At 37.8% G+C, this 25911-nt stretch overlaps 1 protein-coding gene across 8 annotated transcripts in view; it reads right to left on the minus strand.

Annotated features, from left to right (window-relative positions):
* Positions 1-25911, minus strand: part of HSD17B12 (hydroxysteroid 17-beta dehydrogenase 12) — a 266735-nt gene that overhangs the window by 87486 nt on the left and 153338 nt on the right. For all 8 annotated transcript variants that reach the window (XM_071218088.1, XM_071218087.1, XM_058305500.2 and 5 more), the window contains one exon: positions 23539-23614. In XM_071218088.1, the coding sequence (XP_071074189.1) occupies positions 23539-23614 (76 nt within the window). The remainder of the gene's footprint in view (positions 1-23538; positions 23615-25911) is intronic.

The following is a 25911-nucleotide window of genomic DNA, read 5'->3' on the forward strand; positions in this document are numbered from 1 at the left end:
CCGCAAACCTCCCATGTGGTAGATGGGCACACTAACCACTGGGCCAAGTCCGCCGCCAAGATACAAAATATGTTAAACTAGTATGACAAAAATCTTCTCTATAATATATATTTAAGAAATTTCTGAACATCTTCAAAATGCCTTGAAAGCTTTTTCTTTTTCCCAAAAATCATTCATGAGAATCTATTAATTTAAAGAAAACCCATTCAAAAAGAGATTAGGAAATTGCCCATCTCATGATGCTCTTGCCTACTGAAGAAAAAGTAACCACTAACATGAATTTATTCTCTATTCATACAGGATCACAAGCTAGTACATAAGAAATTTTGCTTGCATTTAAAATATTCCTAAAAGTTCATGTAATGGTACTTTATTTCCTTCATCTACATAAGCAGCTGCATTGTATAAATATCCCAGAGGCAATGTTGCTGTATAAAATGATCATTTAAGCAACATTAAGCCCTTCTTGCAGAAATCATCTTGAAATTGTTCCAGGTGAAAATCCAATTAGTAATGTACGGGAAAGGATGATGGAAAAAAGACAAGACCGAAAGTTAAAAATTACAAAAATACTTTACTATATGATTTGCTTAAGATAATACATGCAGAAGACAGATTCGAGACAACCCCGTCTCCTGTCCTTCCACTAGCATTAATAAATCTACTTTCATTACAAAAAAAAAAAGTACACACCCACCTATGTATCTGTTCTGTAACATTTTCAAGAACAAACTTTTAAAAGACAACAGGAGGAAAGATTTTACAACTGCTTATTTTCCACTTAATGGAAATCACTATTTGCAGAATATTTGGTTTCCATCAACATCAATATGATCTTTAAAATGTACTTTATGCCTCTTCAGTATTAACTGCTCACCACTTGGTATCATGCCAAATGAAGGCAAACTTCCAAAGGAACCAACTTATAAAACTTCATAGGTTGAAAATTTCAAAAGCAGTTAACAAAAATGTTAGCTGTTCTGCGGTCACCCCTCGGGCTGAAGTATGGTTTGCTGGCCTGGCGGGGGAGCAGCCGCGGCAGGCCAAGCCGCTGCCCCCATAATAGGGTGGCTGGTCGGACTCACCGCCACCCCTGAAGGAAGCTCGGCATGGGCGCAGAGTGCCCTTGGGTCTCCCCTTCTCGGCAGCCATGCTTCCGCGGCCGCCCCTCCTCCCGGATAGCGCCACACGATGCCTTGTAGGGCGGCACCCTTCTTCTTCTTTCTCCCTGCGCAGGCGCAGGGCGGAAGATTCCAGTCTGCCCTTTTCCCCTCCCCCGACAGCAGCAACAGCCAGGCGTGGGCGGGAAACTCAAGTCTGCCCTCCACCCCAGCAACAGCAGCCACCAATCCCTAAACCCTGCCCCTTCCCCCAGCAACAGCGACAGCCAATCCCTAACCACCACCCCTCCCCCATCCAGTACCACCCACTGACCTTTCGCCGGCAACCAATCAGAACAGGGCGTGGCTTCAACCAATCAGCCTTCCCCAGCCCCTATAAAACTGTTGCCTCTCCCTCAGTAAAGTGGACTTGCGTGTTTACCTCGTCTCCGCGGTAGTTCTTCTGCCGTGCGCCCTCCAGTCCTGAGAGCCCCCGACAAGGGCCTGGCCTTCCTTGTCCCCAGTTCGTCGCCTGCTTCTCCGGGCGACCCCTTCGTCGCCTGCTTCTCCGGGTGACCCCTTCGTTGCCGGCTTCGCCGGGCGACCCCGTCAGCCGAACCGCGCAACCCCTTGTGAGACCGATCCCTCGTCTGCTGCCGGACCGACCCCTCGTCCCAAGTGGGACCAACCCCTCGTCCCAAGCGGGACCGACCCCTCGTCCAGAGCTGGACCGACCCCTCGTCCGCAGCCAGACCCCACCTCTACCGACCGAGCAAGCCGCTGCAGCTGTTCAGCTTTCAATATACATATATATAACATATATATTATATATAATCCAATATATTTTTACATATTTCAGGTTTAAAATTCATAAAAAGTTCTAAGACTTAAGGCATACAAACGAAGAGTTAGATTTGTAATCACCTTAGAGAATTTTTCTTTTACCTTGTTTATTTTTAAGGTGGCAACGCAAAGAAGGAATTAAGATCAAGGTGCTAAATCTGCATCTGCTACTATATCTGATCTAGCTGATCTTAAGAAATGAATTTAATATCTCACCAAAGACCCTAAAAGAAACAGCAATGCTTTACATATCGGAAGGAAACTATCAGTATGTCTAAAGAAAATGGATCCACTCCTAGGTATATATTCAACAGAAATGTATGTCCATGTCCTCCAAAGACATGTATAAGATCGATACTAGCACTACTGACAGTAGGCCAAAACTGGAAACAACCCCAAATATCCACCAACAATAGAATAAATAACCTTTGTGGTATATTCATAAAGGGATAAAAATAAATGAACTCTGGCTGCATGTAAAAATATGAATGAATCACACAAACATAATGCTAAGTTGAAGAATCCAAATCAAGTGAATTATAGTGTAGTATGCCATGTATGTAAAGTTCAAAGAAGTAAAAATTAAATGATAATATTAGAAATTAAGATAATGGTGACCTTTGGAGAGGAAAGAAGGAGTAGTAAATGGGAAAGACAATGAGGGGGTTTCTAGGATGCTAAGGAAAGTACATTTCTAAACTTGGGGAGTGATATGGAGGTGCTCACTTTGTGATCACTTGCTAAACTGTACATGTATTTTCGTAATTTCTCTACATTTTAAACTTATTTTGCTTTTGGTATTAACACTTACAGGTATGATTCTGTTATGTGATAAAAGCAAAATTAAGGGAGAATGTTTATAAACTCTAAACACATAATATTAGAAGAAATATATTTCACTGAAAATAAGGTGTATTCAAGTGATACAATGATCTACATGTCTTGCAAATGTCCTACATGCTTGCAAACGGAATGGGATTTCCCTCTATGCATGCTGCAAGGCCAATTGATTGATTGTAAAGAATAATAGTAAGTTGCAAACTCAAATGTCCTCTGGTGTCGAGCAGCTTATTAAAGTGAGTGAAGAGGGCCTAATGAGTGTATATCCATGTACTGGGTAAATGGTGGGCCTGTGGCAAACTCAACAGGGCAGGATGTAAAGAGCAACTGGCTCACAACTCCAGCTGATTTTTGTCCTAGAGGAATGCTGGGCCTAGGCTGACAGATCCTTTAAATTTTCAAAAGGAGACAAAAATCCAGATTAAGTGAAAGCAGGCCAAACAAAACTTATCTACAGGATACCAGTTCTAGACATTCAGAAGAAGATCACAATGGGAAGAAAGTTCCCAAGGAACCAAGAAGAGACTGGGGATCAAGACACCAGTAAAAGGTTAGGTCTCAGAGAAGATGACATTTCTTCCTTGGAGACAGAAAGGAAGTGTGATAAAAGGCAGGGCAAATAGAGATACACGCTAGGTTGTAAAAATACAGTAGGTCCTTTTTTGGAAGGAGGCAATAAGAAACAGCAGAGAAGTTATAGGGAGTTCTCCACAGCAATGGTTTTCAAACTTCTATTGCAATAAGCCCTTTTATCAAAAAAAAAACAAAAAACAAAAAACAAAAATGATCAAAGGAAAGCAGCTAACCCTGAAGCTTGAACCCCACCCATGAGAGTGCCCCTACCTAGTCAGTTGTCCAAAGTCCAACCACACAAACTCCAACTAAAAGGCACATAAAGGATAAAGGCTTTCTAGAAATGGATAGTGAGAACAGCATCCTCCATGTAATTCAGACACTGGAGCCAAAAGCACTGAACGTAGGTGCTTCTAGATTGAAAAACAACAGGGCACACATTCAAGGGCCTTTAGGATTCTGGATTAATACCATAATGGCTAATTTGGGAGAAAATGAATAATTAGAAATACCACAAGAAATATCAACTAGGAGTGGATGGAGAACGAGACCTGCAGTTAAATAGCCTGCATTGAAGGCCAGCTGTACTGCCTACTGTGTGATCTTGTCAGGTCTCAGTATCCTCACACTTGTTTAAGAGTCAATTATAGGCATTTATTTCACTATTTACTCAAGAAAAATTTAAAAGATATTACTGTAAGACTTTTCAATCAAAGTTTTTTATATAAATAAACTAATATATTTAGTAATATTAGGATTTTACTAACTCAAAATCCTCCTTAAATACAGTTGGGCATTGCTTTGTCTTAAAAAAAATAAAAATAAAAATAAGGAATACATCCATTTTAACCAAATGTTCCCATGTCCTTTAAAGAATCCAGTGATAACTGTAACAGACAACTGCATTAAAACAGTCATGCTGCAAATTTAATTTAGTTCATTTTCCATTCTCTAAATGCTATGTAATTCTAGCATTAAGTTTTGGTGATGCCCCTTTCAGAAGCTACTACAATTCAGCTTCTCAGCTACAATATCTACAGTGTGTTTAAGAGCATTGGGTAATGGAGAACAAAGCATAAGAAGCAGAAAAATATCTGAACTATATCTGCCTCTGCCATTAACTAGATATGACCTGATGTCTCAGATTTCTATATTTATAAAACAAGGGTATAATCCACCAGTAGTTTCTAAACAGGGATGCCCTTCAAAATCATGTGCAGAGCATGTTTTCCTAAAATACAAATGCCTGAACATGATTCTAAGTGTTCCACAAAAGTGAATCTATTTGCCTTTTGTGACTTAAATATATTTTGCATTCTATCAGGTATTACAGAGTGACTGCATCTTGGATTTTGTACATCTCTACAGCATTTAAGAGAATGGGAGCATAATCAATGCTGATTCCATATCAACAGTTTTTCTATTACTAATAGCCTGCTGTTGCTAAATATTGATTCTATTTTTTAACAGCAAGGGAACAAAATAATTCAAAAATTTATGAAAATTCCTCCTGGTTTTAAGGGATTAATTTTGTATTCTAGTATTAAATATAGAACTAAGTAATTTAAATTAGTTGATGTGCAAATTATTTTAAAAACTGATACATAGCATACAATATACACTTAAATGGTTAAATGGGATTACCAAAACAATGGATAATTGACAAGATAATTTACAACTTCATTTAATGGAAAAATGAAGTTAAACCATCTTTTCAATAAATGTTTCAAAGTACTTTCTCAGATGAAAAAGGGTGCAATTTCTACATAAACCTACTGAATTTTAAAATGTTTCAAAGAATATGCCTTTCTACAAATTCTTTTACAGCTGAAGGCTGTACTCAAATTACAATTAGTCACTTAGAACAAACAACAATTTAAAAGTGGGAGGAGAAATACCAATCATCGACTTAAATGGGACTAGTTTCAGAACACCTGGTCCCACTTCTCCCCAACCAAAAGTTTTTTTCCTACACAAAACTCACTGAACCATCCATAATCCAATTGGAAAGACCACTTACTGTTTTAAAGAAACCATGCAAACACAGGCAAATATTTTAATTAAGAGGTACAGCTAGTGTCTGGCTATGGTGCAATACCCTCCCACATGCCTAATGCCAGCTGTAGAAAGGCAACATTCAAGCAGCTGCCTTAATTGGAGATGCAGACCAACACATGCTAATTTGGCTGGGCCAAGTAATTGGTAGGTATGCTACATTTCTAACAAAATATCCACCCATATTACAGATGTTGTTCTCTAGCAGAGTAAATGATTGGTAACAAAGAATAATGAAGTTGAAATAAACCACACTTGGTGAAATTGTTTAGTTAGCTTTAGACAGGATTACCCATTAGTTTAGAAAAGCACATGTGCCAAAATTGGAACATAGGCTAAATTTCAAAAGTACTTTCTGTGAGAGATGAAGAAACAGTGAAGTTTCACACAAGGGCATTTAGTAGAATAATACTTGCTAAATTAAATGGGCACACACTCCCAAAACCATGCCAGGTCTGGTGCAAACAGGTATAAAAGGATTGGATCCCCTTTTTCTTAAAGCTTAATGTAGACCAATTGCCCTAGCTTTCTGCCCAGAGAGATATTCTAGACATGATGAAGACAGAAAGAACTTAAACAGAGCCCAGCAGTTCCCTCTGAGTTAAGGAAACAGAATTGAAAATTCAGAGAGGACAGAAAGCCCCTAGAATTAGCAGGTAGCATAGAGAATGAGCATTTGGAGATCTGCAAAGTGCTCCTTGGAAAACTTTGGCTGAGTAATAGTCATCCCTGTGGCCAGGGTAGAACAACTGAGAAGCAGCAGGCAGGTCAACTCCCAGAGCTCACACACAGCTGGGATTAGTTAATTTTTCCAATGACCAGAAAGGAGAACTCTTAAAGTACAAGAGGCATGAGGTTGAGTACTCAGAAAGGTGTTACTTCAATAATAGAGTTAAATTAGCCCTTGACAATGGCTGCTCTGGTCCTAGCTGACAGAGCATAAATGCAAGACCGGAAATAAACTGTTTCCAAGTAACTCACCTACATCACAGATCCCAGAACAAAACTCTAAAATATATTTTTTTAAAAATTCAAATGCAAGGTATTGGTTGGTAGGGTGAGGTACGAGAGTCCTGTATGATGTTATATATGTTTGTTTTGTAAGTTCACAACTATTACTATACACTTATTGTTTATGTATGTCTATGTATGAGTGATATACTTCAATAAAATTTTTTTAAATGCTAAAAAAAAAATTCAGTGCCAAACAAAACACAAATTTATAAGGTATGCTAAGAAGCAAAACAATACAACCCATGATGAGGAGAAAAATCAATCAATAGAAACAGAACCAGAATTTACATACATGGTAAAATTAGTGAACAAGAACATTAAAAATATTAAAATAGCTGTTACAGTATATTTTATATGTTCAAGAGGGTAGGACAAGATGTAAGAAATGACCTAAGTATTTATGAAGGAAAAATATACAATGTCTGTGATAAAAAATACACTCACAGGATTAACAGCAAATTAGAGACTGCAGAAGAAAAGGCTGGTGAATATGAAAACACAGCAATAGACATTATAGACATTATCCAAAATGAAACAGAAAAAGAAGTATGAAAAAAAAAAACAAAACACAGCATCCCTGAGTTAAGGGACAACTTCAATCAAATTAACATATGTGTAATTAAAATCAAAGGTTAGGGATACCAATGTTCATGGCAGCATTACTCATAATTGCCAAAAGATGGAAACAACCCAGGTGTCCATAACTGACAATTAGATAAACAGTGATATATATACACAACGAAATATTATTCAGCTGTAAGAAGAAATGAAGTTATGAAGCATGTGACAACATGGATGAAACTGGAGGACATTATGTTGAGTGAAACAGCCAGATAGGACAAATGTTATATGGTTGCTATTATGAACTAAATATGAGCAAATTCATGGAGTTAATAGCTAGAACATAAGTCACCAGAGAAAAGAATGTGGTTAAAGAATGGAAAACTGAGTTTTAATCTGTACAGAATTGGTAAAAAGTTGTTTGGAAATACTTGGAAATGAATAGAAATGGGGAAAGCACGTAATAGGATCTGTAATTAGAGTACTAACATACGGATATAATAATAGTTTGTTTTTTGTTGTTTTTCTTTATTTTGTTTTTTGGAATAATGAAAATACTCCAATATTGATTGAAGTAATGAACATGCAACTCTGTGATTATACCAAATGTCACTGATTGTACACTTTAGATAAATTATATATGGCTTATGAAGAAAAAATAAGAGAGTGGGATGGAATAAAAATACCCCAAATGTAAGATATAAACTATACTTCGTAATAATACTTTGACAATGCTCTTTCATAATTTATTACAAATGTTTAGTAGCAATGCAAGGTGTTTGTGGTGGGGTGATGTATGGGAACCCTATTTGATGTTATGCATTTTTGTTTTGTAAGTTTACAACTTTTACTATACACTATACACTCACTATGTATGTTCATGCACAATGATATACCTCAATAAATTGCTCTTTAAAAAAAGGTGAGGGATAGAAAAAGTATTTGAATAATTACTGGAAGAAATTGGTGATTTTATACAAGGATTGGCTCTTTTGAACTTCAGACAATGCTGAAAATCATTTATATTTAATTATTCTTCCTCCTCTCTGTGTGGGCTTTCAAATGTCATTTATTTGACCAACTTGGTATCAAATAATGATTGTGTTGCTCTGTAATTTCAACTTAATTTCTATGATTCTTAACTGACTTTTAGATAATATTCTAATACGTTAGTAGGCTTAATAATGAGGAATCTCTCGTTCCCGGGATAATTTTTACAGCTTAAAAATTCATCAAGTAAGCTTCAATTAGGATGGTAAATTCAATATTGTATGTACACACTGATAAAGTTAATACATTTTAAGCTAAAATTGAAAGCGTTAACCTGTCGTCTAAGTATATGTTTAAGTGGATGTGAAAAATATATTAAAACCAACAAAGAAATTTAAGATTTCAAGAGTATGAAATCAGTAGTTCTGAAGAAAATTGATCTTTGAAAATATAGTCTTCTTTTAACAAGAAGCTATAAAAAACTCTTTTGTGCCTTCTATATCCATCCGGGCTAACAAAAGTTCCTTATTTCCCACAGAATATTCTCACTTCCTAATGACCTGTCAACTTTTTGAGCTTTGGTGTTGACTTTTGTCATGGTCTTGAATGATTCTTAAGCAAAGTTCCTTATTTCTGAAAAAGCTAGATTTCAGAGTTACTGTTTTTTGCTGCTATGTTTTGTTTTAATTACTGCCAGTCTAAACCAAGACTGTATCATTTCTTGTCACATGTACCTATGACTTATGCTGGTATTCTGCTTTAACAACGAGTCTCCTGACAACCCCTTTTGATACCTGTCTTCCCAAATTCATGCAAGTAAAGATGTTAAAATACATTTTACACCCAAACCATCTTTAGTGTGCCCCAAATACCCACTAGATAGCACACCTGAGCAAGGAGGATATTAGGAATAATGCTGCATATTCTCCCTGTCTTTAATTACTCAACTCTCCTGTGAGAGCCATCTTGTTTATGAAGCACATAATAAGGGAAGAAATGGTAAATCAATAAGAGAAGTTCAACTTCCTGGCCAATTATGTATAAGTAAGTATATTAGTCAGCCAAAGGGATGCTGATGCAAAATACCAGAAATTGGCTAGTTTCTATAAAGGGTAATTATTTGGGGTAGAAGCTTACAGCTCCACCCTCTCTTTACTATGGGGTGACAAAACTCTCCTTGAACATCAGGTGGGAACATCCACCCTCTTCAACTTCCAGGGCAAATTCACCCTCTCACATGGGTGGGGTTCCTCTCTTGGCCCAAGACGATGCCTTAATTCCAGTCTCGGTTTCCATGGTTTTCCTCTTAAAGCTGTTTCTCCTTCAATCTCTCCTTTCCATGTCCCTTTTAGTCCAAGCCAACAGTGGCTTCATACCGTGCTCTCAAAAAGTTTGTTGGTTTAGCATGTAGGAAGCAGAGGTCCAAGCCAACAGACAGTAAGACTTTCTACAATCCTTTCCTAGATAACTGCATCTTCAATCCTGATTTACAAGTTCCAAGTTTAGTTAAGTCCTCAAATGGGGCACTACTGTCTGGGAGCTTGATTTCCAGAGGCCTGGAATTTCTGGAATCAGTTTCTGGTTTCTTTGTGCCCAACTGTTCAGTCCTCAGCTTATCTTGCTTGTCTAGCATTTTGCTATAAGCTGCAAGGAGAAGGAGAGCTGCATTCTCTAAGTTTACTTTGGAAAGTTCTTCTGCTAAATGCCAAAGCTTGCCATTCTCAAATTCTGCATTCCTTAAAACACCAGGAGTTAATCTTGCTAATTCTGTGCAACTTTAAAACACAAATTGCCTTTCCTCCAGTTTCCAATAATAATTTCATCATTTACTTCTACAGCCTCATAAAAAGTCTCTTTAGAGTCCATATTATCATCAACAATCTCTTCAAAGCACTGTAGGTCTTTTCTACCAAGCATCTCACAATTCCTCCAAAAAATACCCCTTACCCATTTATAAAACCATTCAAGCATTTTGGCAATTGCAAAAACACTACCCCACTCCTGGTACCAAATTCTGTATTAGTTAGCCCAAGGGGTGCTGATGCAAAATCCAGAAATTGGCTTGTTTCTATAAAGGATATTTATTTGGGATAGAAACTTAGTTACCAGGCCATAAAGTGTAAGTTACTTCCCTCACCAGAGTCTATCACCACATGTTAGAGCAAGAAGGCTGGTGACATCTGCCAGGGTTCAGGCTTCTTGGGTTCCTCTCTTCTCGGGGCTCATTTCTCTCTGGGCTCAGCTCCTCTGTTTTCTCCACAAGGTCACCTGTAGACTATGAGGCTCTCTAGGCTTTGCCTCTCTCTCTACAAGGCCAGCTGTAGACTATCAGGTGACCGGCTCTGTCTCTCTCCCTGGGGCTTGATTCTTTCGAGGCTCAGCTGCTTTGCTCCTCTGTATGCTTACTTCCCAGGCTCCAGATCAAAACTCCCAACTCTGTCATTTGCCATGTCTTTTCTCTGTGAGTCCCACCCACCAAGGGGCAGGGACTCAACACCCTACTGACATGGTCCAGTCAAAGCCCTAATCATAATCTAATCATTTAAAAGTGATACCTCTGACAGAGCAGTTTACAAAAATAATCCTATAATTATTTTTGGAATTCATAAACATTGCCAAACTGCTACAGTAAGGTTTAAGTAATAATGAATACGTTTCAACACTTATATACTTTTCAGAACAGATACAGGGAAGCGGACTTGGCCCAATGGATAGGGTGTTCGCCTACCACATGGGAGGTCTGCGGTTCAAACCCCAGCCCTCCTTGACCGGAGCTGGCCCATGTGCAGTGCTGATGCGCACAAGGAGTGCTGTGCCACACAGGGGTGTCCCCCGTGTAGGGGAGCCCCACGCGCAAGGAGTGCACCCCATAAGGAGAGCTGCCCAGCGTGAAAAGAAAGCGCAGCCTGCCCAAGAATGGCGCCACCCACACGGAGAGCTGACACAACAAGATGACGCAACAAAAAGAAACACAGATTCCCAGTGCCGCTGATAAGGATAGAAGCGGTCACAGAAGAACACACAGTGAATGGACACAGAGAGCAGACAACTGGGAGAGGAGAGAAATAAATAAAATAAATCTTAAAAAAAAAAAAAGAACAGATACATATATTCATGATCCTATGTAAAGACTGATGTAACTATCAACAAAATAATTTCTAAGATTGTTTCTAAGTGTAATATATTCTTGGTAAGTGGTGGCACTTTATGGATATCCCTAGAGAATTGTCAATGCATTTAGGGTCCAAAATAAGGTTCATACCCTCAGGATAATCACTGACTAAATCAAATGAATTAGTTCTACATTATATTCCAATAGAGGATTCCACCTCTTCCATTCTGACCCTCTTGATTACTATAAGGAATTAACTACAGGCCATCAATCTTTTTAACAGGTAGTTCCTATTTTCCTTCAAGTTTACCTAAAGGCCCTGACCACAAGCTGCATGCCAGAACTGGAGTTTTTAGGAAGAAATATCAAAACAATATTAGTCTCCGTATTAGTACTTTTGACTATTATCGATGATGCTTATAAACCAGGCCCTTCAGTGTAAGCCAACATTGCCACCAAAAGCAAACTAACAAATTATACCAGGAAACTGAGTCAGTCTTTAGAGGATGCTTTTTATCCAAAATTACACACTTTGTGAAAGCATGCTACTGGCTCGAGAGCCAATGGAACAAGAATTGATCATGGAAGATTGAATGGAAACAATGAGGGAGATCTAATAGCGGTCTTGAGAAAACATCTTTTCTTCTTAATTTTTCACTAACATTCATTCTGCTGTCTGTATTCATACAAACTGGAATGAAAAACTCTTTAATAGTGTGTTGTTCCTACTGATCTCAGAATTTAGGAAATATATTCTCTGGGTAACTTCAATATAGTTTATAAACTGTGGTAGATACATTTTCTAAATACCTCCATGACAAAACCTCCCATCCCACAAGTTCTACAATGCCAGTCCCCCATCTAGCGACAGAGTCTATTCCCTGGCCCTTGAATCTAGGCAGGTTTGTGACCATCTTGACTAACAGTGAATGGCAGAAATAAAACTAAATTCTGACACTTTTATGATGTCATAAAAAGACATCAACTTTCACCTAGTTCTCTTGCAACGTTCACTCTAGTAGAAAATAGTTACCATGTAAAAATCTCAACTACTTTGAAAAGGCCAAGATAGAGGGGCCACATGTAGGCACTCCAGTCAACAGTCCTAGGTGAGCTCAGCCCTCCAGTCATCCCCTACACCATGGCACCAGATATGTGGAAGAAACCATCTTAGACTTTCCAGACTGGACCATCCACTGGCCAAGAATCACATACTAAACTGTCAATGTCATGAAAAGCAAAACGATCATCCTCCTGTGTCCTGAAAAAATTCCTCATCAGCACAATTTGTGAACATCTAAAATGACTGTTGTCTTATATCATTGAGTTTGGGGGTGTAGCAGTTTGATATAATTGATGAATTCCAAAAGGAAATACTGGATTATGCTTGTAATCTGATCTGTCCCTGGGTGTGATTTAGTTATGATTAGGGTGTTCAGTCCCCATCCAGTCCCCCCACCCCTTGGTGGGTGGGGACTCACAGATAAAAGGCATGGCAAAGAAAAGAGTTAGGGTTTCTGATGTTGAAGTTTTTTTTTCAGATTTATTTTTATTTATTTATTTCTCTCCTCTCCCTCCCCCCCCGCCCCCGGTTGTCTGTTCTCCGTGTCTATTTGCTGCTTGTTCTTCTTTGTCTGCTTCTATTGTTGTCAATCTGTGTTTCTTTTCGTTGCATCATCTTGTTTTGTCGGCTCTCCATGTGTGCAGCACCATTCCTGGGCAGGCTGCACTTTCTTTCGCGCTGGGCAGCTCTCCTTACAGGGCGCACTCCTTGTGTGTGGGGCTCCCCTACGCAGGGGACACCCCTGCATGGCAGGGCACTCCTTGTGCACGTCAGCACTGCGCATGGGCCAGCTCCACATGGGTCAAGGAGGCCCGGGGTTTGAACCAAGGACCTCCCACGTGGTAGATGGACGCCCTAACCACTGGGCCAAGTCTGCCGCCTGATGTTGGAGTTTTGATGTTGGAGTTTGATGCTGAAGACTTTAAGCTGGAGCTCCGGGAAGTAAGCTTGCAAAGGAAAGAGAAGCTAGCCCCAGGAAGGAAGGAACCTTGAACCCAGAGAAAAACAAGCCCCAGGAACGTAGGAACCCAGGAAGCCTGAACCCTAGCAGATATCAACAGCCATCTTGCTCCAAATAGACTTTGGTGAGGGAAGTAACTTATGCTTTATAGCCTGGTATCTCTAAGCTCCTACACCAAATAAATATCCTTTAAAATGCCCAGCCAATTTCTGGATTTTTGCATCAGCACCCCTTTGACTAATACAGGGAAGTTTGTTAAAACAGCAATAATCACTGAAAACATAAACTAGTAAATCATTAGGTAAATTTAAAGATGATAATTATGTAGAAAACAACACATTTTGACTGGCTTGTATGCAAAACTAATCTGTGCAATGGTCAAATAATATAGATCTTTATTGAGTTCTTTTACTTTACATGGCAATGTATTATTTACATACACTCAATAATAAGAATCTGTCCTTCTGCCTACCAGGATATAATTAGATAAAATAAATTTATAACCATGACCATGCCAGAAATGTCTCATTTAACAGTAAATCTCATTAATTAGGCATGACTGGCACACTAGTAAGGAACAAGGGCTGCACTGCCATTTATGGAAACAATGTTTCAAAGGCCTCAGAGGCAACTATTCTGGAACTGCTCTATGGCTTGTAGAGTCTCAGCCTTACAAGTATACAGAATGTCACTTTCTGAAGGCCTGGAACATTGATGAATTTAGGGATCTTGTTGTAAGAGGATACCTCTATGGTTGTAAGTACTACAGGCAAAACCAAAAGAGGGAAATTGGATGGTTCTTAGTCCCTGGCCTTGGAATATATAAACTCTAAGGGCAATAAAAATATTTCTCGCATTATAGAAGCAATATAAGAAAATATGAATCGAAGGGCTTTAAAAGATTAACTTTGTAACATCATGTACTTCTAATTTTATTAAGCATATAACAGGTATTTATGTGTTCATTAATGCTTCTCCTTGCATTTATGCAAGTAAAATAGGCTAATACAACAAAGTATCATATTAATGAAAGAAAATTGTGGAACAAACTTATTTGGTCAAATGCAATGCCTTAGCACAGATCTGACTAAAAGGAAAGACCCCACCCTAGACTTCTATCTAACTATAGACCAGTACATTTATGTTTCAAAAAGCCTGGCATTTCAAGAGAATTACGTGAAATTACAGCACCATCCTAAAATTACATGCTGAGATAAGATACCACAAAGAGGAACATCTTTATTATTATATTAATATTAAAGACAGAATGTGTTTTTTATCCAAACTGATTTAGCTGTATCAAATCAGAATTATCAACTATCACATAATAATATAAAGAGTAAATATCACCTCTATATTTTGTGAGCCAGTAGGTTGTTCTGAAAACTAGTCTCCTTATGCATTAGGCTTTATTGAAAGTAAAAATCTCACCTCAGTTTCAAAAACTAAGAGTTTTTTTCCTTTGACAAATAAAAATGAGAAAAATACTTAACATATGAATAATCCTTGTTAACAATGATAATAAAATAAGGTGATTATATGTGATGACTTTCATCGTCTTAATTCCATGGATGACAGGTATCCTTAAAAAGAACTATAATTTCATCCAATTAGTCAATCCTAACAAAGCACTTTTCCATTGTTGGTGAAACATTTAGTTCCCAACTAAATTGTACATAATCCTTTTAACTTTTTCTTAAGAACTTTGACTTTGATGAGTAGGCCATCCTCCACATTTACAAGGAATTGCTTCTAGGTGCATAGAATTCCCAAGTTTACGTAATGACAAATGGAGAATTCGAAGACAAAAGAAGTCAAGAAGAGATCCCCCACTTTTATTCAGTGACAGTTTGAAGATGGATGGACCCCAGATTATCTTCTTAAAGTTAATCCATTCCTGTGGGTGTGAATTTACTGTGGGTGGGACCTTTTGATTTGATTACTTCAGTTAAGGGCATTTTTTTTTATTTATTTTTTTAATTCATTTTTTTACTATTATATTAAAAAATATGAGGTCCCCATGTACCCACCCCCCCCTCACCCCCTACTCCCCCCATAGCAACATTCTCCTCCATCATCATGACACATTCATTGCATTTGGTGAATACATCTCTGAGCATCGCTGCACCTCATGGTCAATGGTCCACATCATAGCCCACACTCTCCCATGTTCCATCCAGTGGGCCATGGGAGGACCTACAATGTCCGGTAATTGTCCCTGCAGCACCACCCAGGACAACTCCAAGTCCCAAAAACGCCTCCACATCTCATCTCTTCCTCCCATTCCCCACACCCAGCAGCCACCATGGCCACTTTTTCCACACCAATGCCACATTTTCTTTGATTGCTAATCACAATAGTTCATGAATAGAATATCAGTTAAGTCCACTCTAATCCATATTCTATTCCTCCATCCTGTGGACCTTGGAATGGTTATGTCCATTCCACATCTATGTCAAGAGGGGGCTTAGATTCCACATGGATGCTGGATGCAATACTCCTGCTTTCAGTTGTAGGCACTCTTGGCTCCACGGTGTGGTGGTTGACATTCTTCAACTCCATGTTAGTTGAGTGGGGTAAGTCCAATAAACCAGAGTGTAGGAGCTGAAGTCTGTTGAGGCTCAGGGCCTGGCTATCATATGGTAAGTCCGGAGATTCAGATCCCCTGGGTATATCTTAAACCCCGGCACCAACTACAATTCTGGTAAAGTAACAGGAAAGGCTTGTGAAAAGAGATCACATCTGAGTCCAACTCCATCACACAGAAACACCAACTCCAAAGAAGGGCCAGCTGACATGGCAGTGAACTCCATCTGCCATGACCATAAAACCTGTGGGTCTCTGTAGCCCTCAGAAAAACCAATACCTGGGGTTATATCTACTTTATCTGTCTCTGGGACTCTGCTCAGGTGTGCATAAGGGCGACCTCTCTGATAACCTCCCGGCTCTCTTTTAGAGACTCATAGCCATATAAACTCATTTGTCCTTTCCATTTCCCCCTTCATTTAGGTCAAAAAGCATTTTTAACTCCTGTTATTATATGTAGACAGAGATATTCTGCTGGTCCGAGTTGAACCTTTTATTCAAGGTCATTTTCTAGTTACATCATCAGCTGGTACTTGGTAGTAATCCCTCGGCACCAGGGAGGCTCATCCCCGGGAGTCATGTCCCACACTGGGGGGAAGGCAACGAATTTACGTGCTGAGTTTGGCTTCGAGACTGGCCACATTTGAGCAACACGGAGGCTCTCAGGAGGTAACGCTTAGGCACACTGCTGCTCTAGGCCTTGTTCTTATTTCAGGTGTACAGGCTCATAAGCATAGCCATTAGTATCAGGGGCTCATTGTTGAACCTTCATTCTTTTTTGGTCTTTGCCATTGCACTTAGGGGATTGTTGCTATTCCTTTAGGGACTGCACTTAGGGGATTGTTGCTGTTCCTTTAGGGACTGGCTAGAATCTCAGCACTCTCTCAGTTGTTGTTTTTAATTGTTTCCACTATGAAAGTTAAGGGCTTTTTGATTAGGTTACTTCAATTAAGATATGTCCCAGGGTGGGTCTTAATCCTCTTACTGGAGTTCTCCATAAATGGGATAAATACAGAGAGATGGAGAAAACCAGAAGGAAGAGGCTGAAGCAATGAAACCCAGAGAGAAGAGAGAGACCAGGAGATGCCACATGTACCTTGCTGTATGACAGAGGAGTCCAGATTACTGGCATCCAGTCTTCAGAGAGAAAGCAACACCTGATGATGCCTTGATTTAGACACTTTCACAGCCTCAAAAGGTAAACTGGTAAGTTAATAAATTCCCATTGTAAAAGACAACCCATTTCTGGTATATTGCATTTTAGCAGCCTAGCAAACTAAAATACTCTCCAGTCTCCTCCTTTCCTCTTTCGTCTTTCAATCAATAGAGAAGTTGGAGGGATAAGTTTGACAGACTGGAGTGAGGTTAGGAGCTGGACTAGAAAAGACAAGGTACCCTAGCTAAACCAAATTGTGTGACTTCTGTTTCCTGAACGGTCTCTAAGAAATTGGTATCAGGTGTGGGATCTCAAGAAATGGATTTCAAAGGCAGGAAAGACTGGATTTTTGTATTGGTTTAAATGTGTCCTTAGGCTAGAACACAATGCTAAGTTCCTTTGCAACAGAATGCTCATGATCCGTGGTGCAGTATCATCATGATCAAAATAATGCCTGTAGCTGACTGTTTCAAAGAACCTATTAAAGAAGTGCCCTGAGGGGCCAAAGGTCTGCTGCATTTTCTTTTGGCAGAAATGATGAGTACAAAGACTATGGCATGGTATATATTTTTTCTGAATGCACTAGAGCACTTATAGAAAGAAAATGACAAACTTAGGTCATTAAACTTTTAGCTTGCATTTATGGTCAGAAAACCATAGAACTTCTATGGTAGCTTAAAAGAAACTTTTTATTTCTTATAGCCACAGGGCTCATCTTGCTGAACAGTAGATTTAATTGTGCCAGTTGCAAAATTACATTAGCTGAATTCCACAGCCTTGCCATGTCTCATGTGCGAAAGTAAAAGCATTCTTCTTGAGGAAGAAGCAAGACCCTGAGACTTAGAATATGGCCTCTGGATGGACTCAGATGAAACTGAGCAAACGGCCCGCTCTCCTGAGTCTGAGGAGATTAGCTTTCTCTGATTGGAAGATTCTGTAATAATCTCACCAGATCTGTAAAGGCAGTTTTCTTATAAGAGAGTTCCTTTTCTCCTCAAGACCCAAATCAGCCAGCCCTTATTCCCACCCATAACTAGGGTTAGATATCAGCATACTCTAAGGAATATACACAAAGTCTAACCCAGAAAGGTATAGTCTACACACTCAGAATTGCCAAAATTTTCCTCATTTGTATTGGTAGAAACCTGAGGAATATGTGTGAGGATGGTTTCTAAGAATGTCAAACCAAAGAAAACAATATAATACCAGATCTGTCTTAAATTTTTTTACATAAGTCGTTATCCCCGGGATTCTGAACCTTTTTTGTTCCACGAACCCCTTTGCCAGTCAGGTGAAATGAATACTACTGTTATTTATTTATTGCATATATTCATAAGTGAAGGAAATGTGAGATTTCAGTTAGAGGTCAGAGAAAATAAAGGTAAGTTGATTTTTTCAATTCAAGTTCACAGACCTCCTGAACTCTTTCCGCAGACCCTTTGGGGGTCTGTGGACCCCTGGTTAGGAACCCCTGCATTAACCAAAGATGTGGGATTAAATGTTTAGTTCATACAGGTAGAAGGGGCTTTAAGAGTTAACTTAGTTGGCTGACTAGAACTTGGACTCCACAATGAGTCTGGGAAGCCAGAACTTCCCTGGCATAATGGAGAGAAAGGAATGGAAGAGAAATGTTGGAAAGGATTTATCATGTGCATCTTGTACACACAATCCCTCCACCACTACACCCATGTCTTAGTTTCCTGGCTGCTGAAGCAAACACCATGCAATAGGTGGACTTACAGAATGGGATTTCATTGGCTCCCAGTTTTGACGCTAGAAGTCCAAAATCAAAGTGTCATCAGGGCAATGTTTTCTCCCAGGAGACGGTGGCATTCTGGGGCTGGTTGCTGGCAATCCTTGGTCCTTGGCTTTTTCATCACATAGCAATACATACGGTGGCCTCTCCTGGTTTCTTGGTCCCACAGACTTCCAGCTTCTGTCTGCTGCCTGTGTGGGTTTTTCACTCTCTGTGACCTCCCATATAAGGCCTTCAATAATAGGACTAAGACTCATGTGATTCAGGTAGGCCACACCTTAACTAAAGTAACCCCATCAAAAGGTCCTATTTACAAGGGTTTACATCCACAGGAGTCGATTAAGTTCAAGGACATGTTTTTCTGGAGTACACAGCTCTAAACTACCACAACCATCTAAAAATATCCACGAGATACTCCCTTCACTAAGGATCCAGGTTTATCACAGGAATGTAATTATATGGACAAGAGGTTTTTTTCTGGTCCCTTTAACATCCTGTCAATCATGAAACTTTCCCTGTTGCCACAAAATATGTACCCCTCTATTATTCTCCCTGCAGAACATATTAAAAACTGCAATTATTTATTTTATTTGTATGTTGTTTTTTTGTAATCTATTTGTTTTCTCTGCTTCCTTCACTAGAACATAAAGTTCCTTGAGAACAGGGGCTGCATCTAGTTCACCACTGTATCCTCACTGCCTACCTACCACAGTACACAGTAGGCACTCAATAAGTGTGTTGAAGGTATAAAGAAAGAAATGCAAAGTCAGATGGTCTTCATCAACTTTAAATCCTGGTCCCTCCTTCTCCTCCCTATTTCATGAATAGATATGTTCACAAAAACATTATCTTCCCAAAGAGATGGTTTATATCTGAATTGAAAACTTGTCCTAACCTAAAAATCTTCTCTGTGTATTTCTTAACCTTAGAATGTGACAAGATGGTTTGCTGATCTCACCTCTCTCATTAAATTTATATTATGCCCAGAAAAACACTTCAAAGTTTTCAACAATGAATAAAAAAACACGTTCCTTATAATAAAGGTCAATTCAGTGCATTTGCCATCTGTTCCTTCATGAAAATGTTTGAACAGGATCCTGTCTTTCTCTAGAATCACATTTCTGCCCAGAGTCATGTGTCACCTCATGTTCATATCACAAGTTAACTAAATTCTCAAATGTCATTAAAGTATATCTTCTGACTCACAGAGCAATTTTTGCATAGGCTCAAACACTTGCTAAAAGAATATCATGAGGTAGTTTCTTCTTGTCTCTGTATTGAGTAGATGGTGGATTCATTCATATCATAGGTATAGGCATTTCAAAAGTCAACATTCTGTTTAATCAAAAGCTTCTCTTCCCTGCCTGCAAACCTCTATCCCTATCACTAGCACGAATATTTGCTTTCATTAAGAACCAAGTTTATACACACACACGCAAACACATAGCATTATCACTTGAAGAGTTATTATACACATGACCACAAATAGCAAAGAAAGAAACAGTACTACGATTCAGGCAGTACATTAAGTTCATCTACTACCTAAGTAATTACCATAGGCTCATTAGCATCACAGCTTAATTCTGATTCACACCTCAGCAAAATTACAAAATCCTGTATGTCTTGGACCTTCAGGGTTGCCTTTAAATAGTTTAAATTTGAATGTTAAAATCCTTAAATGACAAAGATTTATTGTACAGCTATATACCAATGCTCACCTTTGTAAAGATCTCTGCTCTTAGCAGGGTTGAGAGAGAGAGAGAGATTTAACACATTTAAATTTTCAGGATCTACAGATAAAGATCTATTTTTCACCTAATGATAAAGCACATCTATATATAAACTATCCAGCACAACCAGCTATGATCTGGAGAAAAATTAAAAATATATATATTTCACAAGGAAGCTGGGAAGATAAAAGGACATAATACTTGTAAGGGAATGTATCTATTACAAAGCATCATCTAAATATGTTAATAGTAGATGGTAATGCTAATAATTAAGTACAATAGAAAACCTCTCACATCTGAAGGGATTAGGACCACTTGTTAGTTGGCTACTTAGAAAAGTCAGTTAAAGCAAAGACTCAGAGAAAATGACAAATACCTATCTTAAACATTGTATTTTTTTTCATTTTGAAAATTTATTGAAGTATATCATTCATACATGAACATAAACAATAAGTACAGTAAAAGTTGTGAACTTACAAAATAAACATATACCTTTCATTGTGAAACATTTGTAACAAATTATGAAAGAGCATCATCAAAGTATTACTAACTATAGTTTGTATCTTATATTTGGTGTATTTCCCCTTGCAACCCACCCTAACTTATTTTGTTCAAAAACCATATTTTATCTAAAATCTAAAATCGGTGGCATTTGGTATCATCATTGAGTTGCGCATTGATCCCTTCAATCAATATTAGACCATTTTCATTACTTCAAAAAAAAACAAAAACGTAAAAAACACACAACCAAAACCAAACCACTATCATGCCCATATGTTAGCACTACTAATTACAAATCCTATGATATGCTTTAAACATTTCTATTCATTTCGAAACATTTACAAATAACTTTTTTTAAAAAATCAATTTTGCACAGATTAAACCTCAGCTTTCCATTCTAACCACATTCTATTCTCTGGTGACTTATATTCTAGCTATTAACTCCATGAGCTTGCTCGTTATATTTAGTTCATCGTAGAGAAATCATACAATGTTTGTCCTTTTGTGCCTGGCTTGCTTCACTCAACATAATGTTCTCCAGGATCATCCACATTGTCATATGCTTCATGACTTCACTTCTTTTTACAGCTGAATAATATTCCATCATCTATATATAACACGTTTGTATATTCATTTGTCAGTTGATGGACACCTGGGCTGTTTCCATCTTTTGGCAATTGTGAATAATGTTGCTATGAACATCAGTACACTAATGTCTATTTGTGTCACTGCTCTCAGTTCTTCTGGGAATAAATAGCAATATTGCTGGGTCACATGGTAGATCTATATCTCACTTCCTCAGGAACTGCCAGACTTCCACAGTGGCTGTACTATTCTACATTCCCAGTAGTTGAATAAGCATTTTTATCCCTCTGCATTTCCTCCAATGCTTGTAGTTTTCTGTTTTGTTAATAGTGGTCATTCTAGTAGGTGTGAAATGATATCTCATTGTATCTTTGATTTGCATTTCCCTAAAAGCCAGTGACTTGGAACATTTTTTTCATGTATTCTTTCGTCATTTGTATTTCTTCTTTAGAAAATGGTCTTTTCAGGTCTTTGCCCAGGTTTTAATAAGGGCTTTAAAAATCTGCCTTTTTACTACTGAGTTGTAGAAATCTCTTAGAACATGGATATTAGACCCTTGTTAGATGTGTGATTTCCAAATATTTTTTCCCATTGAATAGGCTGCCTTTTTACCCTCTTCACAAAGTCCTTTCAGGTGCAGAGGTGTTTAATTTTGAGGAGGTCCAGTTTATCTAGTTTGTTGTTGCTTGTGCTTTTGATGTAAGGCTTAAGAGATCCCCATCTTCTATAACGTCTTGTAGATGTTTCCCTATGTTATCTTCTGGGAGTTTTATGGTCCTGGCTTTTATGTTTAGGTCTTTGATCCATTTTGAGTATATTTGTATGTAGAGAGTGAGATGGGGGTTCTCTTTCATTTTTTTGGTTATGGATATCCAGTTCTCCAAGCACAATTTGTTGAAGAGACTGTTCCGTCCCAGAAAAGTGGACTTGGTAAGCTTACCAAAAATCAGTTGACCACAGAGGTGAGAATTCGATTCCATTGATCAATGTATCTATCTTTATACCAAGACCATACCATTAAATATTTTATTTTAATTTAAGCACGTATAAATGTAATTCATTCACCAATCCTCTGTGTAGGATCAAGGCCTTTCTTTGAGTTTGGATCTGCTGATTGGAGTTCCATAGTCTTTCTTGCATAAGCCACAATCACAATGTCTCATTTATGACTACAGTTACAGTTCCTTTGAAGTGCAGTGAAAACTTCAATCCATATGTAACAACTGGAGTGAAAATTTCTAAAATTTCTAATTTTTTTTTCAAAATCTTACATTTGTCTTGTTCACCCCTAAAATTTGACAGCCAATCCAGAAAGAACTCACCTTTCTCATTCTTTTTTTCAGAGCACTCAACTTCATTTTCGTAGAATTAGTTCTTCTTTTTACACTATTTCATTGGTTGACAAATACACCCAATGTAAGTATGCTTGGGAACAAAAGACTCTTACTAAGTAAACAATTTCATATGCTGAACTAAAAGTGCAAAAACATCATACTGAGAAGCTTACTGACCACAAACAGCCAGCATACCATGCCTATCAGTCAGTATGTTTTACCAAGGATATGGACAGCTTTTTTTTTATCCAGATGGTTGGCTAAGAAGACATCAGTGAAAAGAATATTTACCATATTATAACTCAGTTGTCAAGTGTAGCTGGCTAAGAAGTAAGTTCAAAATAGTTCCCCTCTTATATGTGTACATGATACCTTTTATGTTTTCCCACAATCATGTGTGGTATAAATTTAGAGACACTGAAATCAAGAGTTTAAATCAGAAATACTGAAATAAAGCAATAGAAAAGGAATTCAGTAGAACATGAAAAAAGGATCAAAGAATTTGACTCGTGGTGATAGAAACTAAATGAGTCACTAAACTACATTTTGAGCAAATCACAATATGGATAAATTCATTTTAAATAATTGATGACCATCTTTAAAACATCCCATTAACAGCATGAAAAAGCAACATTCTGAACTATAAATGGGTATGTCAATGCTATATATTTTCTGGAAAACATTAAACTTAGATTATCTGTATTCCTTTCACAATCATGAGCGAGGAAGGAGAGTGAGAGAGAGTGAGAGAGAGAAAACTGGTGCTGTGAGAACTTACTTATTTCACTGGAAACCTGGTTCAGTTTATCCTGTGATCTGCTGATAAGGACAACCTTCATTCCACACTTCGCCAACTGAAACAATAAAAGAGACACCAAACAGTTCAATGATACCTGTATGTTGCTTTTTTAAAAATTTTTTAGGAAGTACCAGGGATTGAACCGGGACCTCGAACATGGGAAGCAGGCACTTAACCACTGAGCTACATCCACTCCCCTGTACATTTCATTTTAAAACAAATTAGTTATGGGGGAAATACAGCCATAAATTAATCCAAATTACAAGACAACCTGAATGGAATGAGCGGGCAATCCAAAATGAAGACTTTACAGAAGGATTCCCCAAAGGGTTATCTTTCTAAATCAAACTTGCATTTAAATTCAAAGAGTTGTAGGGAATAAAACTTTTACTGTTTACTTCATACCCTTCTATAATGTTTGATTTTTAAAAAATCATAATTATTACATCCATAATTTTTAAATTAGTTTTTTAAAAGTTTTTAGATTCGGAGGGGATACATAAAACAAACACAGAGGACTGGCAAAGAAAAGTTAAAATTTTAGGAATTACCAAAAATACAATAAAAAAGGAATGAAGTTCTGATACATACACAACATGGGTGAACCTTGGAGATATCATGTTGAGTGAAATAAGCAGACACAATAGGCAAATATTGTATGATCTCACTGATATGAAATAATTACAATAAGCAAATTCATAATCAGAACCTAGAATACAGGTTTCCAGGGGCTGGAAAGTGGGTAGGAAATGGGGAGTTAAAGCTTAATCAATACAGAATTTGTGTTGGGGGTGATAGAAAAGTTTTGGCATTAGTATATGGTGATGGCAGCACAACATTGTGAATATCCAAATGTAGTTAAAGGGAAGGAATTTTAGGTTATATGTGTTACTAAAATACACATTTAAAAAAAAAAGATGTACATATATTCAGAGAGCCAGATACTAACATACATGGTGCCAGGGGCTGAGGTGGGGATAGCAAATGAGGATTTAGTGCTTGGTTGGTGCAGAATTTCTGTTTGGGGTGATGGAAAAGTTTTGGTGACGGATGGTGGTGATGATAGCCTGGCACTATGAATGTGAGTAACTCTAATGAATTATATATTTGAATGTGGTTAAGGGAAAAGATTTTAGGTTGCATATATGTTGCTAGAATAAAAAAATTAACAACTTTATTCCAAATTCACAGAAACAAAAGAACAGAAAAGGGTAACTCCAACAAGTCATGGGAATGCTACTCCCAAAAAGTTCATTTTCAGGCATCTCTATTAGAATAAAAATTTTTAAAAAGAGAAACCATGGGACTATAGAGTGGGCCCTGACATGAACTATGGACTGACTTTGGTAATAGTATTCTTTTATTAATTTTGACACAAGTACCACATTGCTGGTACAAAGTGTTAATAACAGGGGGAAAAATTATAGGGGAAAAAAAATAACAGGATATTTGTAGAATCTCAAAGTATCATACCATAAATGTATTAGTTACAAAGGTACCTTTATAATGGAACATTGTAGTGGACACCATCTTAATCAATGTTTTCCCTTATACCATAAATAACAGAGCAAGTGGACTTCCTGTCTCTCCTGATATGATGGACTCAGAAGGGTACATTATCTGGGTAGCACTTTTCCTAAAAAGTATTTAAGCTGATCTACTCATAAGGAAATAATCATACAAATCCAAATTGCAAAACCTTCTGCAAAACAACTGAACTGGATTTTTTAAAGATATCACTGTTGCGAGAAAAAAAAAAGGCTAGAGAACTCTTCTGGGTTAAAGGAGACTTAAGAAATATGATACCAATGCAATGCACAATGCTTAACTGGATTTTGGAGAGATATATATATATAGAGAGAGAGAGCGCTATAAAGAACATTATTGGGATAATTGGGACAATTTGCTACGGGCTGTATATTATATAATAGTATGGTATGAAGTTAAACTTTCTATGTCTGACCACTGTATTGTCCTTATAAGGGGGAAAGTTCTTGTTATTAAAAGATTCATGCTGAAATATCTAGGAGTGATGATGTCTGCAATTAACAAATGGTTCAGCCAAACAAGAGCAACAACAAAAATAAGAATAAAGAAAGTTACATATTATAAAATGTTAACAATTAGTGAATTCAGGAAAAAGGTATATGGATATACATTGTATTCTTACAACTTTTCTGTAGTTTTGACAGTCTCCAAAATTAAAAGCTGGGAAAATGAAGAGGGATTAAAAAACGCACACCCTTTGGAGTTGACAAATGAGAACCTCAAAGGATCTGAGGGATCCTCATTGCACTCAAGGCAGTATTTTAAGACTGGGGTATCTTTGTGGGAACTGGAGGTAGACAGCTT

Source organism: Dasypus novemcinctus, chromosome 10, assembly GCF_030445035.2.
Source record: "Dasypus novemcinctus isolate mDasNov1 chromosome 10, mDasNov1.1.hap2, whole genome shotgun sequence".
NCBI lineage: Eukaryota > Metazoa > Chordata > Mammalia > Cingulata > Dasypodidae > Dasypus > Dasypus novemcinctus.